The 17,541-nt window shown below is 44.5% G+C and overlaps 1 protein-coding gene across 1 annotated transcript in view; it reads left to right on the plus strand.

Annotated features, from left to right (window-relative positions):
• Positions 1-17,541, plus strand: part of TTLL10 (tubulin tyrosine ligase like 10) — a 1,071,284-nt gene that overhangs the window by 1,042,098 nt on the left and 11,645 nt on the right. Inside the window, exon 14 of the mRNA XM_069610084.1 lies at positions 14,338-14,431. Within this exon, the coding sequence (XP_069466185.1) occupies positions 14,338-14,431 (94 nt within the window). The remainder of the gene's footprint in view (positions 1-14,337; positions 14,432-17,541) is intronic.

Genomic DNA, 17,541 nt, shown 5'->3' on the forward strand with positions numbered 1-17,541 from the left:
CTGGAACGTCTGGTTCCAATACACATCCTGGGCGCCAGAGAGTCTGGAGTGCCATGAATGACTGGGACCACCGTGGTCCGTGATTGGTCCACGCATGGAGTGTTTGTGAGCAGATCTCCCATTGGGTCCGCTGTCGTCCCGTGGGACCACTCTGCAGCTGGTCATCCTAGAAAGTCTGAGAAGACGCTTCGACCTATTGGAATAGTGGGACCAACTATTCTCGGCACCGGTATCAAACCCTGCAAGTAAGCTTTCTCAGAAGTGTCCCTGGGCCAACCAATGGACTGACCAGCTTACCCAGTTGCTTTGCTCTGTCACCGCCGCTGTTTTGAGGAGGCCCTCAAAACTTGGTATACTGCTAGCTCTGTGTCCCCGGCACCCTCAAACCGAATTTCGTACACTTGCCGTTCCTAGGTCTGAAGTGAGACGAGTGCGCCAGGATCGGAGTTAATGCGTTTACCGCGTTGCCTTGCCACGGCAATGTCCTTTGCAAGCCCGCTGCATTTGTGACCCTGTTGCCCCTGAAGCTTGCTGCAGTGAAACTGGGTCGATTCATCCACCCGGAGCAGAGAAATCGCCACTGTCACGTTTGGGAATCATTGCTGTATCTCAGGAACTAAAAGGTGCCGAGACTTTTTTTGTCGCATTCGAACCTGCAAGCGAAGTGGACTGACCTGCCGAAGTTTGGGTCCGCTTGCGTCGGGGACCGGTGGCTACTCAATAACCCAACTGGTGGCCCCTAGTGCAAGGGCCCATTTGTATGCATGAGTGGCCCCTGGGGCCCCTCTCCTTTCCACTGCTATTGTGAAATAGCGACTCCATCCTAAACTCTCGAACTGCCTCCACCTTCAAATGGAGGTCCTTCTTGAATAGTGGGAATTTGTTCTGCATCGCCTCATCCACCTTTCCCGAGCTGCTAGAGACCCCTGAAGAGACCCTGTTCTGCCCATTGTAACAACCGTGTGCGTTTGCATTGCATGTACTATTGAGCACAAGGCTCGTCTCTTCTTAGGGCTTGGACTGCCTCTTAGTTAGGTGTATTTTCGATGTGGCACGGGGCCTTAAGACTATCTGCACTGCCTGTTTCCTTCCCATCTAGGTTTTCGACATATTTCGTGCATTGAACCCTTTAGACCCCAATGGTCTTGTATATACATTGTATTGATAGTGTTATGTTGGTTTACTTAGTGTGAAAGTGTTATGTTGGTTTACTTGCGGTTGACTTTGCGTATTCATCACGCCAGCCTGTTCCACCCATAATTTGCGCGGTAACAGGCCTCCTTAGGTAACAGGCCTTCTTAAGGTAAGCTTTGCTCTTACCCCTTTTTAGCCCTTAGTTGCTCCCCCACTCTTTATGGCTTAACACAGCCTCCATGTCCTTCCTACTTCCACAGGAACGGCCACTTCTAGGACCTCCAAAATCCTCCAGTGTACTCCTGACACTGCTACTCCCTGACCCACTGCACTCCCAAGTTCCGGTAAGCACCGGTCCTTCATGTATTGATACCTCTACCTGTGCTAGATACCCACGAATGTGCCCACTCCTAAAACACCTCGTCTGTTTATCTCAACAGACCTCACAAGATACTTCCCGCGTCGGAATATCTCGTCCTGATGAAGGCCACACCATCAGAGCTCATCCCAGCTCACCTTCTGGCCGAAACACTGTTGTGTTGACTGTTATATTGTCTGTGTTGTCCTTGTTCAACCCTACATTTTTTTGATGTATATGTGCTGATTATTACATGCTATCATCTCACTAAATCCACTGGTCTCCTTCCCAAGGACCCCTCAGTGGATGTGTAAGCATTGGAAAGATGCTACACATATTTCAAATGTGTGACTTACAAGCTGGTTACTATACCTGAAAAATGTGTAAATACTGTTGTATCTTGTGTAACTCCTAGTTAAGTGTATCTACAAACACGTAAACGGCAGTTTTATTAAAAATCTGACTGCAGTACTCAGAATTGTCCTGATACATTCTTGTCAGAATTCATTTACAGTAACGTGTACACACTTACCAAGGTGTAACCCCCATAGGTGTGTGTTCACCCTTCGTTCATCAGCCAGGTATCACATGACCTTGCTCATTTTTGCTCTTTAATACAAACTGAAGATAGAGCAGGCAGAAAGGCAGAAAAACAGAAAGACAGGAAACACCAATTGTAACTGGCCTAGCTTCAGGTTGCCAATGGATCCAAGGGTCCTGGACATGGGTCTGTGTCCTCCTCTCGTACAATGTTTCTTAAGGATCTGCCCAGTGTGTATGAGGACAAGAATGACATTATGGACTGGCTGAATACATTTCAGTATGCATGTGAAGTTCATCAAGTTGACAATAATGATAAAATTGCCTGGTTACTTAGCAGACTGCCCCATTCTGGCTGTAGTGCCATTATGGAAATGTCAAAAGCTGAGAGAGCAGATTTTGCAATGTTGAAGCAAACTCTCATCTTAAAGTTTGGAAAGACTCTGGTCCAATACTTAAAAAGATTCAGAGAGTACAAAAAGAAAGAAGGTGGTACTTTGGTATCTTATATAACTGAATCCTTAAAATACTTGACTGGCTGAGTTGAAGGTTATAAGGTCTCTACCTTTGAAGGTATGATATGTCGTGTCATGCTTAAACATATTTTTGCATCTTCCTCCCCTGAGCTTAAGCAGCACCTGGCAGATTCAAAGGAGATAGATCCTAAGAAACTTGCCATAGCAGCAGATTTGTGGGTGTCACATAGAGTGTCCCATAAGGACAAGACTCATCCTGGTAAGCAGGAGGAGGGGAAAAAGTCCAAAGATAAGGAGGGTGGGGAATCTGATAAAACTTCCTCCCAGAAGGGCCACAAAAAGAAAAATAAGGGTAAGACACAAGAGAACTCACAGGGTAGTGGAGGTCAGTCTCCAAAACAGAACCGTGGTTATAGTAAGCCTCCCTATATAAACAGACCCAGTGGTTCTTGTTTTGCTTGTGGAGCAACTGACCATGTGAAGGGGGATCCCAGATGTAAGGTCAAAACCTTGGGGGTCCCCTTTGCTAATCTGGCCTTCTCCTCCTATGAGGAAGAAGAGATTACAGGGCATCCTTCTCCTCAGACTCCTTCCCCAGTGGGATAGAAGCTGAGGTAGTTTTAGTTTCCCTGGGTTTCTGGGAGCCTAAAGTCTCAGAGGCTTATGCTAGGATTCCAGATAATACCAAGCACTACTTTAAAGACAGTGGGGGTCATTATGACCCAGGCGCTAATTGCGCCAACTTTACCACCATGGTGTAAACTATGTTTACACCATGGTGGATGGCGGATTTACTGCCCCATTCCAAGGTGAGTGGGGCGGTAAATCCCCATTTCCCATTTTCCCTTCCCCATTCCCATTTTTGCCCCATAGGGCATAATGGGAGTGGGGAAGGCGCTAATTACGCCACCGTAAATTACGGTGGCGTAATTAGCATCATGGCAGGTTAGCGCCATGGATTTTAACGGCTGCTAAGAGCAGCCGTTAAAATCAGAATAGGCGTTAAGGGTTAACGACGGCGTTAACCCTTAATGCCTGGGTCGTAATGAGGCCCAGTGTGCTGATCAATGGAGTAGATACTCCAGCTCTTAGGGATAGTGGGTGTACTCGAACTCTAGTGGATTCTACCTTGGTAGACACAGAGGAGGTTGCCAGAGCTCCTGTGGTACCCACTAAGTTGGCTGATGACCCACCTCTCATGTTCCCAGTTATACCTGTAAATCTTACTATACATGGTACAGCAGTCAGGATTCCAGTGAGCATCCAGAGGAATGTCCCAGGAAAGGTCTTGCTGGGAAATTATCTCAGAGCTTTAGGGCTTGTGGGAGATACAACCGAAAGACCCTGCACAAGGTCTCAAACAAGGACAGCACTGGCCAAGACCTCTGCAGTGCCCCAGACAAAGGGGAAACCCAAGGCTAAAGGAGTAAGAAAACCCAAAAGAGGGAAAGAGACTATTCCCCCTAGCTCACCTACCACTGAGGTGGAGGTAGTTGGTCAATCACCAGGACCTGACGAGGAGGAGGTGATACCTGAAGTCTTTGACCCAAATGACCATCCTGAACTAAAAGATTTATTAGTAAAAAGTGGTCCTAACAGGGAAGAATTTAGTAAGTGGCAACGTGAGTGCCCATCTCTGGAAGGCGTGTGGAGACAGGCCTGCTCATAGCGTGAGGGTGATCCTCCTGGGAAACACAGGAATTATTCGGAAGGTGGGCTCCTGTATATTGAGCCTACAGAGTCTACAGAAGGAGACCATAGGAGGTTGGTGGTTCCCCTTGCTGTAAGACCCTTCCTCCTGCAGCTGGCACATGAAGTGCCCCTTGCTGGTCACCTTGGAATCAAGAGAACCAAGCAAAGGGTATCCATGCACTTCTACTGGCCCAAGATGGGGTGCAAGTAGAAAGTCACTGCAATAGTTGTGCCTCCTGCCAGTTATCTGGTAAGAGTGGCTCAACAATCCAAGCTCCATTGGTGCCACTCCCAGTTGTGGGGATACCATTTCAGAGGGTAGGAATTGACATTGCTGGTCCCCTTGACCCCCAGACATCCTCAGGCAATAGTTTTATCCTGGTGCTGGTCGACCATGCCACCAGATATCCTGAGGCCATGCCATTAAAAACTGTGACTGCCAAGTCAGTTGCAAAAGCTTTGCTTGGCTTATTTACTAGGGTTGGCTTCCCTAAAGAAGTTGTGTCTGACAGAGGCAGCAACTTTATGTCAAAGTATATGCAGGCCATGTGGAAGGAATGTGGTGTCTCTGATAAGTTTTCATCCGCATACCACCCACAGACCAATGGTCTATTTGAAAGGTTTAACAGGACCTTGAAAAGCATGATTGGGGCTCTGGAAGAACCTCAAAGAAGAAAATGGGATCTTCTGTTACCATGCTTACTGTTTGCCTACAGAGAAGTACCACAAGAGGGTGTTGGCTTCAGCCCCTTTGAACTTCTTTTTGGTCACCCTGTAAGGGGACCCTTAGCCATAGTCAAGGATGGATGGGAGATGCCCACTCCCCCCATTACTACCAACGTAGTGGACTATGTGATAGGGCTCAGAAAAAGGATGGTACTCCTGATGGGTCTGGCTAGTGAAAAATTGAAGGCAGGGCAAGCTATGGTGAAACACTGGTATGTCCAGAAGGCTTCCCTCATCAATTTCACACCTGCAAGTCCTGATCATGAATCCCATAAGGCCTAGAGCTTTACAGGACACATGGCCAGGCCCTTACACAGTGGTGGAGTCACTGGGTGAGGTCAACTATTTAGTGGACCTTGGAAGGGCTGGTCAGGCTCCAAAAGTGTTCCATGTAAATAGACTGAAGGCTTTCATCCCAAGAGTTGAAATCGCTGCACTGCTGCTGGCTTCAGATGTTGAGGAAGAGGAGTCAGAACCTCTCCATGACCTGTTCCAAAGCAGTCCTCCAGACAGCTCCATTGAGGGTGTCCAAGTGGCCCCTCACCTGACTTCTGATCAACAGGCTGAGGTGAAAAGTTTGCTTAGGCAATTTTCCCCCTTGTTTTCACAGTCCCCTGGTGCAAACATAACATTGACACAGGAGACAGTGTACCTACCAAAAGTAGGGGATACAGAATGTCAGACAAAGTAAGGTCTTACATTAAGACAGAGGTCAACAAAATGTTGGATCTTGGGGTGATTGAACCCTCCAGTAGTCCTTGGTCCAGCCCAGTGGTTTTGGTTCCAAAGGCAGGTACTTCTGAATTGAGGTTATGCGTGGATTGCAGGGCTCTGAATGCTGTCACCAAGACAGATGCACACCCCTTCCCTACAACAGATGAACTGGTGGATACTTTGGGTGCCTCCAAATACCTCAGCATGTTTGACCTCACTGCAGGCTACTGGCAAATAGCCCTTGCAGAACATGCCAAGAAGAAGACCGCTTTCTCAACACCAGAGGGTCTTTAACAGTTCAGAGTAATGCCGTTTGGGTTGAAGAATGCGCCTGCCACTTTCCAGAGGCTTGTGAATCAGGTTTTGAATGCGTTGGATGAATTCTGTCTTGCATATCTGGATGATATAGCAGTTTTCAGTGCCACCTGGGAAGACCATGTGAAACACCTTGGGATTGTGTTACAGGCTCTTCAGCAGGCCCACTTGACCATAAAGGCCAGTAAGTGTCAGATTGGACAGGGATCAGTGGTCTACCTTGGACATGAAGTGGGTGGAGGGAGGATACAGCCTCTACCCAGTAAAGTACAAGCAGTACAAGACTGACCTACCCCCACTACACAGACCCAAGTGAGAGCCTTTTTGGAACTCACTGGGTACTACAGAAATTTCATGGCAGACTATGGTACCATAGCTGCCCCCCTGACTGCTCTCACCACTCCAAAGAAACCCAAGAAGGTAACTTGGTCTCAAGAGTGTGGGAAGGCCTTTAATGGCTTAAAAGACTCCTTGTGGCAGGCCCCTGTTCTCGGGGCCCCTGATTACCAAAGACCTTTTATTGTGCAGACAGATGGCTCTGACACTGGGATGGGAGCTGTATTATCACAAGTAGATGAGAAGGGTAAGGAACACCCTATTGGCTTCATTAGTCGCCAGCTAAAGGACCGAGAGCTCAGATGGTCCACAGTAGAGAAAGAATGTTTCTCTGTTGTGTGGGCCCTAAGGAAGCTGAGGCCCTACCTCTATGAGACCCACTTCACTGTGCAAACTGACCATAAGCCCTTAAAGTGGCTAATGAACATGAAGGGAGAGAATCCAAAGTTACTTAGGTGGTCCATAAGTCTGCAAGGCTTTGATTTCACTATTGAGCATAGGCCAGGTGTCCAACATGGCAATGCTGATGGCTTGTCCAGAATGTTTAACCGACCCGAACAAGAAACTCATCCAGGGGTGGATTAGTTCCCCCTGTCCTTAGTCTGGAAGGGGCAAGTGTTAGGAAAGATTTCATAATTGTATGTAATTTTCCCTCCATGTGTCAACCCTTAAACTTTTTGCTGCTCTTTAGACACCAGTGACTGACTTTGCCAGAGAAGCAGAGCCTTCAGATGCACTCCCCTGGGCTTTCGCTCACTTTTTATAGGGATACTGACATGCCCTTAAGACAGTCAGTACTGGGAGACTTTGTTTCCCTTAGTCCTTTCCTCATGTTGCAACCCTTGTGCAACATGTAACAACAAGTCTGCAATGTATCTTACCATACAGCACACTTGGGTCTATAGTCATTTCCAAATGCCCTAGATACTCTCGCTGCACTTTTTATGAACTGTGCAGTTGTGTCATGGACAGGACTGGTGGCAGCTATCTTTTAATATTATTTTTAACCCTTTCCTGCCATGTTAACCGCGTTAACCGCATTTGGCACGAATAGGTGGCCTGGCTCCAAAATGGCCATGCCACGAGGTTCTTTGTCCTGTACTTTGGCCATCTTGCCCCTTCACCTTCCCCAGGTCGAGTCGACCCGGGTCAGTCCTTATTTGGTCATGCACTTTCCCACAAATCCCGATGCTTTTGCGGGCTTCTGCATGCCTTGTGTGTATGCCTCCAGGATATGGGCTGGAGCGTCGGTTCCAATACACATCCTGGGTGCCAGAGAGTCTGGAGTGCCATGAATGACTGGGACCACCGTGGTCTGTGATTGGTCCACGTATGGAGTGTGTGTTTGCGAGCAGATCTCCCATTGGGTCTCTCCGTTTTGGCGCGACGGGAACTTTGGATTAGAGGAGGCTGAAAACACCACTACCAGGTAGATCTATTGAGTTCTCACTGAACAAAGGATAGGATCCATGTATCCTGCAACTACGAAGCTGGATCAGGGAATCACTGGTGACTCGCTGGAAGGTTTGGCACCCTGTGCCCACTGTCATCCCGTGGGACCCCTCTGCATCTGGTCGTCCTAGAAGGTCTGCGAAGACGCTTCGACCCATTGGAATAGTGGGACCAACTAATCTCGGTACCTTCATCAAACCCTGTAAGTAAGCTTTCTCGGAAGTGTCCCTGGGCCAACCAGTGGACTGACCATCTTACCCAGTTGCTTTGCTCTGCCACTGCCGCCGTTTCGAGGAGGCCCTCGTAACTTGGTATACTGCTACCTCTGTGTCCCTGGCACCCTCATACCGAATTTCGTACACTTGGCATTCCCAGGTCTGAAGTGAGACGAGTGCGCCAGGACCGGAGTAAGCGCGGTTACCATGTTGCCCTGCCACGGCAATGTCCTTTTCAAGTCTGCTGCATTTGTGACCCTCTTGCCCCTGAAGCCTGCTGCAGTGAAACTGTGTCGATTCATCCACCTGGAGCAGAGAAATCGCCACTGTCCCGTTTGGGAATCATTGCTGTAGCTCAAGAACTAAAAGGTGCCGAGACGTCCTTTTTGCCGCATTCGAACCTGCAAGCGAAGTGGACTGACCTGCCGAAGTTTGGGTCCGCTTGCGTCGGGGACCGGTGAGTTCTCAATACCCCAACTGGTAGCCCCTAGCGCAAGGGCCCATTTTTATGCACGAGGGGCCCTCTCCTTTCCACTGCTATTGTGAAATAGCGACTCCATCCCAAACTCTCGAACTGCCTTTGCCTTCAAGTGGAGGTCCTTCTTGAATAGTGGGAACTTGTTCTGCATCGCCTCATCCACCTTCCTGAGCTGCTAGAGACCCCTGAAGAGACCCTGTTCTGCCCATTGGAACAACTGCGTGCGTTTGCATTGCATGTACTATTGAGCACAAGACTCCTCTCTTCTTAGGGCTTGGACTGCCTCTTAGTTAGGTGTATTTTCGTTGTTGCACTGGGCCTAAAGACTATCTGCACTGCCTGTTTCCTTCCCATCTAGGTTGTCGACATATTTTGTGCATTGAACCCTTTAGGCCCCAATGGTCTTGTATATACATTGTATTGATAGTGTTATGTTGGTTTACTTAGTGTTACTGTGATTCTTTTGCTATGGTCTATGTTACAAAGGCCTTGTAATAAATGTGTCTATATATTTGATATAACACCTGTCTGGAGTAATTTGTAAGTGTCCTTGCTCTGTGTGCTCATTGAGGTCCTTCAGTCACCCTCACCCCTCCTGAGACTTGACTGCCTGCCATACCTACCCTGATTGATCTGGCTTGTCCAGAGGTTACCCTGTTCCAAGAAACCAGGCTGGCCTTCTGAACCTCTGCCCCTCCAGGTCAGAGTTCAGAAATCCATCTTGACATTGACTCCATAGTTATCCATTGTAAACGCTGTCTGCACAACTTAATTTGCATACAGCATTTACTTTGTTTTTTACAGAACGACAAGTTACATGAAAGAAAAAAGAGGTTTCGCCTGTTTTTCTCTTTCTTTTTTGACTCAGTTTTGTAGAAGAGGGAAATTGCATGCAGGGGACATGGCAAACATGCAAAGGTGGTTGTTGGCTGCATGCAATGACCACTTTTAACAAAATGCGTCCCATAATAATGTTTTTATTTAAATCTGTTCTAACCCATCATAGACCTGTTTTTATATATGACAGTATAAATGAAGAAAAGTATTTATTTTTATCTTGATCTATGTTTCATGGAAAGTTCACATTTTCGAATGTATTTCGATGTATATGGATCGATGCTCCTCCTCCATAAGGCAGCATAATAGCCTGGGTTTTTTGTTGTTCTAAAAGTGATCAAAGGCTTGGGTTAATGACACAATGAACTCATATATTAATGAACCCCTCACAAGAGCAGCAATGCAAAGAAATCATCCCACTTCATTGCATTTGGCCAATGTGTTCAGTTTTTGGGCGATTGGCTAGGGAAAAGCTGCAAACGCGACCTGATAGGAATACCGTGTTTGAAATGTTTAAAAAATGTGTTTTTATTAAGGCGATATAATCCACCGAGGTGGGAAGACCTTGGCGGTAATTGCACTCCGCCCAATTTAGTGCAATGGGCTGCTTACAAAAGGCTATGATGCTGTTACCAGCAGGGTCGACCCACCACCACAATCGCCATTAGCACCCTGGGTTCATGGTTTCTCATTGTTCAGGTGCTAACGAGGGGATAACAGTGACGGTAGGAAGTGCAGGAGTTGGAGACTCATCTGGGAAGTGGATGGCAGCAGAAGAATAAGCTAGCCTGTTGTGCAAGAAAGCAGGATGGCAAAGTGATGACCATATTGGAAGAGGCGGGAACTGCAGCTTTTAAGAATAAACAAGAATTTTGACAAGAAATAAGTGCCAGTTAAAGTTTAATAACATGCATATTAAACTTAAACAAGAGGTAGCCACATTTTTTAAAAATTGCAAGTCTAAGTAAAGTAGAATTGGATGTGCAAGAGTAATTTACAGTGAATGAAACAGTGACATGAGGAAGAGGCTGTAATGTGTAGTGTTAGTAATTTGGGGAAAATTATAAACACTTCCCAAAAGGCAAGTGAGAAATAAAGAGGAAATAGATAAGAATGTGTCTAACATAGTCGTATGAACTACTGAAAACACTGTGAAACATGAACAAGTGTTTGTAACATGTACTGTATAAAGTTGATTTGGACTTTGCCTGTAAATAAAATTGTGCTGTCGGTGAAGTGACTAAACAGAGGAGTTGTTGCGGAGGATGGGCTAAACATACAGATTGAGGGAGGGTTTATTTTAAGGAGTAGGAAAAGTTGCAACTGTGCCTGCACTTATTTGTGCCAAGATACATTACTGGTGTATTTCCTTTTGCTATGAATGACAAATCCAAAAGTTCTGTTGTATTTGATAAAGTTTTTTATTTTGAATTTTCAGCCCCTCTTGGATGACACTTTTAAAAGTGCTTCATTAACAACAAGAACATTATTCTTTGTGTGAACCGTAATGACACATTAAAGGCCCGATTTGAAAAAGGCGCAGGTTGTACGCCGAAACACGTGTCATCCAAAAGGGGCTGAAAATTCGAAATAAAAAACTTTATCAAATGCAACAGAACTTTTGGATTTGTCATTCATAGCAAAAGGAAATACACCAGTAATTTATCTTGGCCCAAACCTCACTCCCTCAGCCCCCGTCTCCCTCCCCACCCAAGACTCCCACAACCCAAACATACACAAACATAAAGCACACACACAAACACACACTTACCCGGTCTCCCTCAACGGCGCTTCCAGGTCCTGGCGTTGCTGTCAGCATCATTTTTGGTTTTTGGTGTCCCGTGTGGATTTATTTATTTGAATTCATAAAGTCCTCTGCCTATGTGCTGTAAATAATGTAACAACATTGGAACAACAAATTCACAAATAGAGTACGACTAGCTTGAAGTAACAATCTTAGCATTTAAAGGACAAATACAAATAGGCTTTGAGAGAAGAGTGAAAGGAAGTAAGAGTGGAGTTTCAGCAAAGGGAAAGAGGTAGAGAATGCCATCATTTACGATCACAAAGAGCAGAAGCAAGATTCGGCACAATTAGAATGGGAGACAGAAAAATAAAAAAGATGAGCACAAGGAGCAAGACAGAGTATACACCACAGAAAGATAAGGAGCAAGACCATGTAGACACTTAAAGACAATGTAGAGAAAACAATACTGAAGAAAGAGAGATAAAACAAGCCCAATGAGGCTGGAAAGATGGTATAAAAGAGCCAGACAGGAGGTACAAAAGTAGCCGAATAGCAGGATTCTATATTGAATTCCACTGCGTCTGGATGTAAGTGGGAAGAACAAAAAGGAGGGAAGAGATTGACAATGTTAGTACCTAAAAAAGTAAGAAAAGGACTTATATCTCGTGGTTGTTAAGAGTTGATAGTGACAGCAACAAGCAACAGTCTAACTGTGGGGAAAAGGAAAAAGAAGGATCAGAAATGACTGTGATATTATGTGAATGAGGCAAAACAGAAATAAGGAGAAGGGGCAGAGTAAAAAAGTTCTCTCTTGGACCAACATAGGTGACTAGAATGTACAAACAACAAACACTTAATTGATGGCAGCTATTCAAAAACAGAAGCAAATTTGACCAGGGAAATGTGAAAAAGAGAGGGGCATTTGGGTATCATCCGCATTAAAATGACATTGAAGACCAAAAGACTCAATAATGGAAGACAAGGCAGTAGTATAGAGAGTAAATTGAAGGGGCTCAAGTACCAAGCCACGGGAAACACTTTACCACTAGCCAACAGACAAGTGAACGCCAGCCCAGGGCACAGGATGAGAGAGTTGATCCAACCCCCTCATTGGTCTTAATATGTCTTGTGATTTGTGCATCATGTTTTTGGTTTCCACATGGAGCCTCAGCTGTTGGTAGGTGATGTTCTTGAGAATATTTGCTGTGAATGGTGTTTTGGAGATGGAGTAGTTGTGCAACGGGGTGTCAGGGCTAGTTGTGGTTTTCTTTAGTGGCAGCTTAAAGTAGGTTCAGCACTTTGTTCTATTGGTGAGTTGAGCAGCGATTGAAAATGGAGGGTAAATACATGTTGTTGGGTTATGTCTTTGTAGAGGTTCAAAGTGCAAAGATCATTTGGTGATTTTACTGAATTACTGGCATCAACTGTGCCTCATGAGACATATATCAAAGTGACAAATGGCTGCTTGTGCTGTTATCTATGGTGGTTTTGGTGGGAACTGGCTCTATTACTTGTTTGGTTGTTGTTATTGAGCCTTTTTCGTTCGGGTGATCCTAGATCTGTTGCATTTAGTCCCTGAAGTATGCAGGTGATGAGTTACAGAGTTGTTGGGTTGGAGTTGGTGTGGTGTTACACAGTGCCAGGTTTTTAATTCTTCTGTGATTGTGAACATTTCCTTCTAGGCTCATTGTATGTATGCATTGTGGTTTGCAAAATGACATTATTCAGCCTTTATCATTTCTGTCCTATAAATTGGGGCCTGTAGATGGTATACAATTCTGTCTTTTTCCAGGTAGTTGTCCCTCCAAATTTGCTGTTGCATGTTCACTTTCCTAAAGGTGAGGACACATGGAAGAAACACCTAGAGTATTGTGGATGATATGATAAATTAAGATGTTATATTAGGGTATTCTCTCATGAGTAAAACCATTCTGAAATAGACCAAAGCAACTGAAATATCCAATCAATGGTTCTATAAGCAGATCTCAATTATTCAATCACTGCCTTTATAAGGTCTATACTGGGGTTCAATTCAATGTGCAGTCACAAGGTTAAGTAACGGAATACATTCTGTAAATAATTGTGTTTGACTGCCAAGTTGAACCACTATTGCCTATAGAAATGCAGCTGTATTCATTTCCTTGTATCTACTGATACATTTTCACCACTTTCTAGAAGCAAACATTCCATCAATGTCCCACCTTTCTTAAACGTCCAGCATTCCATCACCTTGTACAGCTTCCTAAAATGGATAAAAAACAATGAATAGCATGACTTTGGACAACCCCTATTGAACACTATTTATTTTGCTTGACAACATGCTGACTGTACTTTGAAATGTACCACAGTAGTCATGATGAAGGCAATAATCAAATAAGTGTAATCTGTTGAAACAATTGTCAACTTTGCATTTTGTTTTCTGTAGCCTATTGTAGAATTCTATAACTCCTGCGAGTACAACTTAATATAGATATAAAATCCAAAATACCCAGTGCTTCTATGCTATCGATCTGAGAGTGCAACCAAGCTGCAAACATGTTAAAACCCCCACCATTAAATTATCTACTGAACATGACACTGTGCACTGATACATCATCAAGAAATTAAATGATTGCTTAAAGATATGGTTATATCATATGTTGTAGATGGTTTTGTTAAAATAAAATGATTCTCATCTGATTAGCACTTTGTGGATTATTTTTTCTGGGTGGTTTATCAGTTTTAGTGTTGCCATTATTGAAGCCCTGTTGAGTCAACATTATTCCATTTCCGGAATTTGTAAAGTAAACATGTGAACATATTGTGGGCAATCACCTATGATTTGAAGTGATTGTTTGATTGAAATCAAGAGTATTACAAATATCCAAAACATTAGTTCCCCATACTCAGAGCAGTTTAGCAAATTGCAGCGAAATCACTGACAGATATTGATTTTTAGAGGTTAACTAACCGCAGAAGACTCTGCACCAAGCATGCTTGTAAATGTGGAGATGGCATCTTCACCACAGAATGACCAGCCAATGTCCTATCACGCTCCATCAGACACCAGGACTACATCACCTTCAAAGAGACTGTCATTCTATCCCTTCTAATAGTTTTTGGACTGATGTCAGCCATCAAAAGACTGCACTGCTGCCCTAACTGTTTCCCCGGAGCTATGTGTATGTTTCTTGATTATATTCTTTTAATTCATGATTGGGGCACTAAATCTGTAAACTGTACAGTATTTTGATATATGACGAAAGATGCTAATTTATCACCTGATTGGTAATATTTGAGGATAATGATACATTCCTTGAAATGCGTTACCTTCACAGGTTTGGCTCTTGGAGATGAACTGCAATCCCGCCCTTCACACCAACTGTGAGGTCCTGAAAGATGTCATCCCTGATGTAGTAAACGAGACCCTTGGTAAGTTTTTGAAGTTTTGTGTTTGAACAAAGGATGTCCAAAGAGTGCACATTTTCGAGGGTGAGCGTTTTGAGGTTATGCTTCTCCATCATGTGATATATTTAGTGTGGGTGTACTTATTTGGCAGAGTATGAAAAATTAGACAAACATGCAATATCTGCCATCATGTACACTATGTGTAGCTCATAGTCCACACAGGTCACCTGCGACTATTTCATTGTTCCCCATAGACTTTGTGATGAGGCCAAGTAAATAATGTGCTTGCCACAAGTATACAAGTTAACAAAACTCTTTTATTAGTAGTTCAAGATGTTTATGGATTGAATAACCATCTAAAGGGATTATAACGAAATGTGATATGTTTTAAACAAAACTGTGCATAAGGGATCTAAACGCAAATGTGGGGGTATTTTTTGCCGGTGTGTAACACCTAGTTGCTAGTCTAAATATGCCATCTCAAGGGAGATGCCCTATTCTACATCAGAACATTCCAAAAGTGATGGCCAACATAAAGTTCAAATTCTAATCTTAGTGAGCCGTGTCACCCCCTGGCCCTTCTCTAAAAACAAACACTCCAACAACTGTCCTGAAGTTAAAGCCTTTAACCTACTCTCTAAAGTCCATCCCTAATGTCGAAAAAACAAAGGACAGCAGTATCCTGCTGGGAAGGCCCTCATCTGTTACTCACAGTCTGGCCCCTTCTCACTCTCTGCTTTCACTGGTTACTTTACACTTCCCCCCAAGAGTTCATCCTCTCATGGTTCTCTTTCTGCTTTCCTCAGCGTTGTCACTGGCTCTTCTAGGCTTGCACAAGCCCTATGAACTTGTGGTTAGTCCTTCCTGGACCTATGGTCACATCAGACCCATACTGCACCTCAAATTAACACAGGCTTTTCTCCTGAACCTTGACTTTAGAGGTGTTTTCTACAATGGTTCCCTTCTGGTCCTTATTGTCACAATGGTTTCAAAATGGATCCCATCAGACCTGGACTTCACAATGGGTCTCTCAACAGGTACCACATGGACTTTGGCTTCAAAGTGATGTTATAACTCTTGGTAATGGGTAATCCCCCTCATCTTGTTCCTTATTTGGCAGCCAATATTCTTCAAACCTCCTGCCACTCGTTCTTTGCTTATACCTCAGGGTCGGTGGTGGATGCTCTCTGCCGATGGCCTACCGATTCACTGCATGTAAGAAAACAGTGCAGCACAGCTGCTGGATACCTTCGTCTTCCAGGGGCACAAAATATGGATATCTTGCACCTTGCCGTCCTCAAACTGGGCCCAGGATATCGTTGCCTTCCCCCACAGCATCAATTCTATTCTGTCTAATCATTCTAAATCTCCCCTTGTGGGCCTGTGCGGTTTTAAATGCACATGCTGTGCGAGCTTGGATTTCTTCCATATGCAGAGATAGGCTCAGTGTTGCTTCATAGCTTCCCCAATCCACTAGGACCCTGCCCGGTGCTGTAATGGTTCAGTTTGATTGGCGGAATTTACTTGCTTGACTGATGGTGTTTTTTTTTTGGTTACTATGGAGCTTGGTAACGTTGCAGTTTGGGTCTTTGCCCATTCATACTTTCTTTTACAGGTTTTGGGAGATGTAGTTCTGCTGACCTAAACACAGCAGTGGGGCACATGTTGGGGCATTATCACATCTCTGCGGTGACAGAAATGAGGACTGCAATCATTAGATGTATCCTAACCCTTCCAACCAAGGATCTTTACCCGTGTCTTATTGTTTTGTTTTGTTTTATTTATTCATTTGTATTGCACGCCGGACATGAGGGTATCAGGGCGCAAAGGTTACAAGAGGAATAGAAGCTTAGTTACAGGGATAAATACAGGCAAATATACAATGAAATGCAGTTGTGCAGTAATATCATGACATAGAGGAATGCAGTTACATAGTCACACAAAAGACAAGCAGTCAGCCGTCTATCTAAGTTACAAAACAGGTGGCAGAGATTACTGGTCGTGGGCTTTGAGCCAGTTGATGAATTTCTGTCTAAAGTGCATATATGGTTGGTCTGCTCGTACCAGTGGTGGCAGAGAATTCCACAACTGAGCAGCTTTTACGGGAAAACTACAGCCCCCCACTTTGGACAATTTAGTTCTAGGGACAGTGAGGCAGTTGGAGTAAGCTGATTTGATGGGCCTAGTTGAAGGCTTTCTGCAAAATCTTTCACTGAGGTAGAGAAGGGCAGCGTTGTTCAGACATTTATGGGTGAGTGAGGCAGTTTTAAGAAGGATTTTGTCGCTTGTGGAGAGCCAGATATTTTGTCTTCTGATCTCGGAAATGTGATCTCTTCTTGTGATGCCCAGGGCGGCTCTAAGTGCATTATTCTGCAGAATTTGGATTCTCTTCATAATGTACTTATTGGAGCCGATGTAAAGAGAGTTACAGTAGTCCAGTTTTGAAAGGATGAGAGCTCTGGCGAGGGTGATAAACTGTCGTTGGATAGGAATGTTTTCCCAGCTCTAATAAGTTTGCATGTGTATGCAGTAGTGGATGCCATGGAGTTAACTTGTTTGGCGAATGAGAGGGTAGAGTCAAGGTAAACACCTCTGTAGCAACTTTGATAGAGTTACCGTCAATCATAAAGGAGGTGTATTCTAGGCTTAGTTTTTTAAGGTTGGGAGTAGTGCCCAGAATGATGAGTTCAGTTTTGTCATCATTCAGGCATAGTCCATGGACTGCCATCCATGCCTGGATGATGAGGTACACCCTGTTCACCAAGGTCAAATTCTTCCTGAAATCACATGAAAGTGGTAGGATAATCTGAGTATCATCTGTATAGTTAGTGTAGGAGATGCCAAGATGGTCCAGATCGTCAAAAAGGGGCTTGGTGAAAATATTGTACAAGGTGGGAGAAACACAAGATCCCTGGGGTACTCCACACATGATGGGGCTAGAGTCTGCAGCCCTGAGGGTGAGAAGACTCTCATGGTCCTATTGCTTAGAAATTATTCAATTCAAGTAATGGCTTCCTTGGAGAAATGTGCAGCTGAATTTAGGTTGCTACATAGGACCTTTAGGTTCGCAAGGTCAGATGCAGCTGAGAGATCTAAGAGGAGTAGTAGGGCTAGTTTCCCTTTATCCCTGAGTT

The sequence above is a fragment of the Ambystoma mexicanum genome, chromosome 8 (genome assembly GCF_040938575.1).
Source record: "Ambystoma mexicanum isolate Mex_15411 chromosome 8, UKY_AmexF1_1, whole genome shotgun sequence".
Taxonomy (NCBI): Eukaryota; Metazoa; Chordata; class Amphibia; order Caudata; family Ambystomatidae; genus Ambystoma; species Ambystoma mexicanum.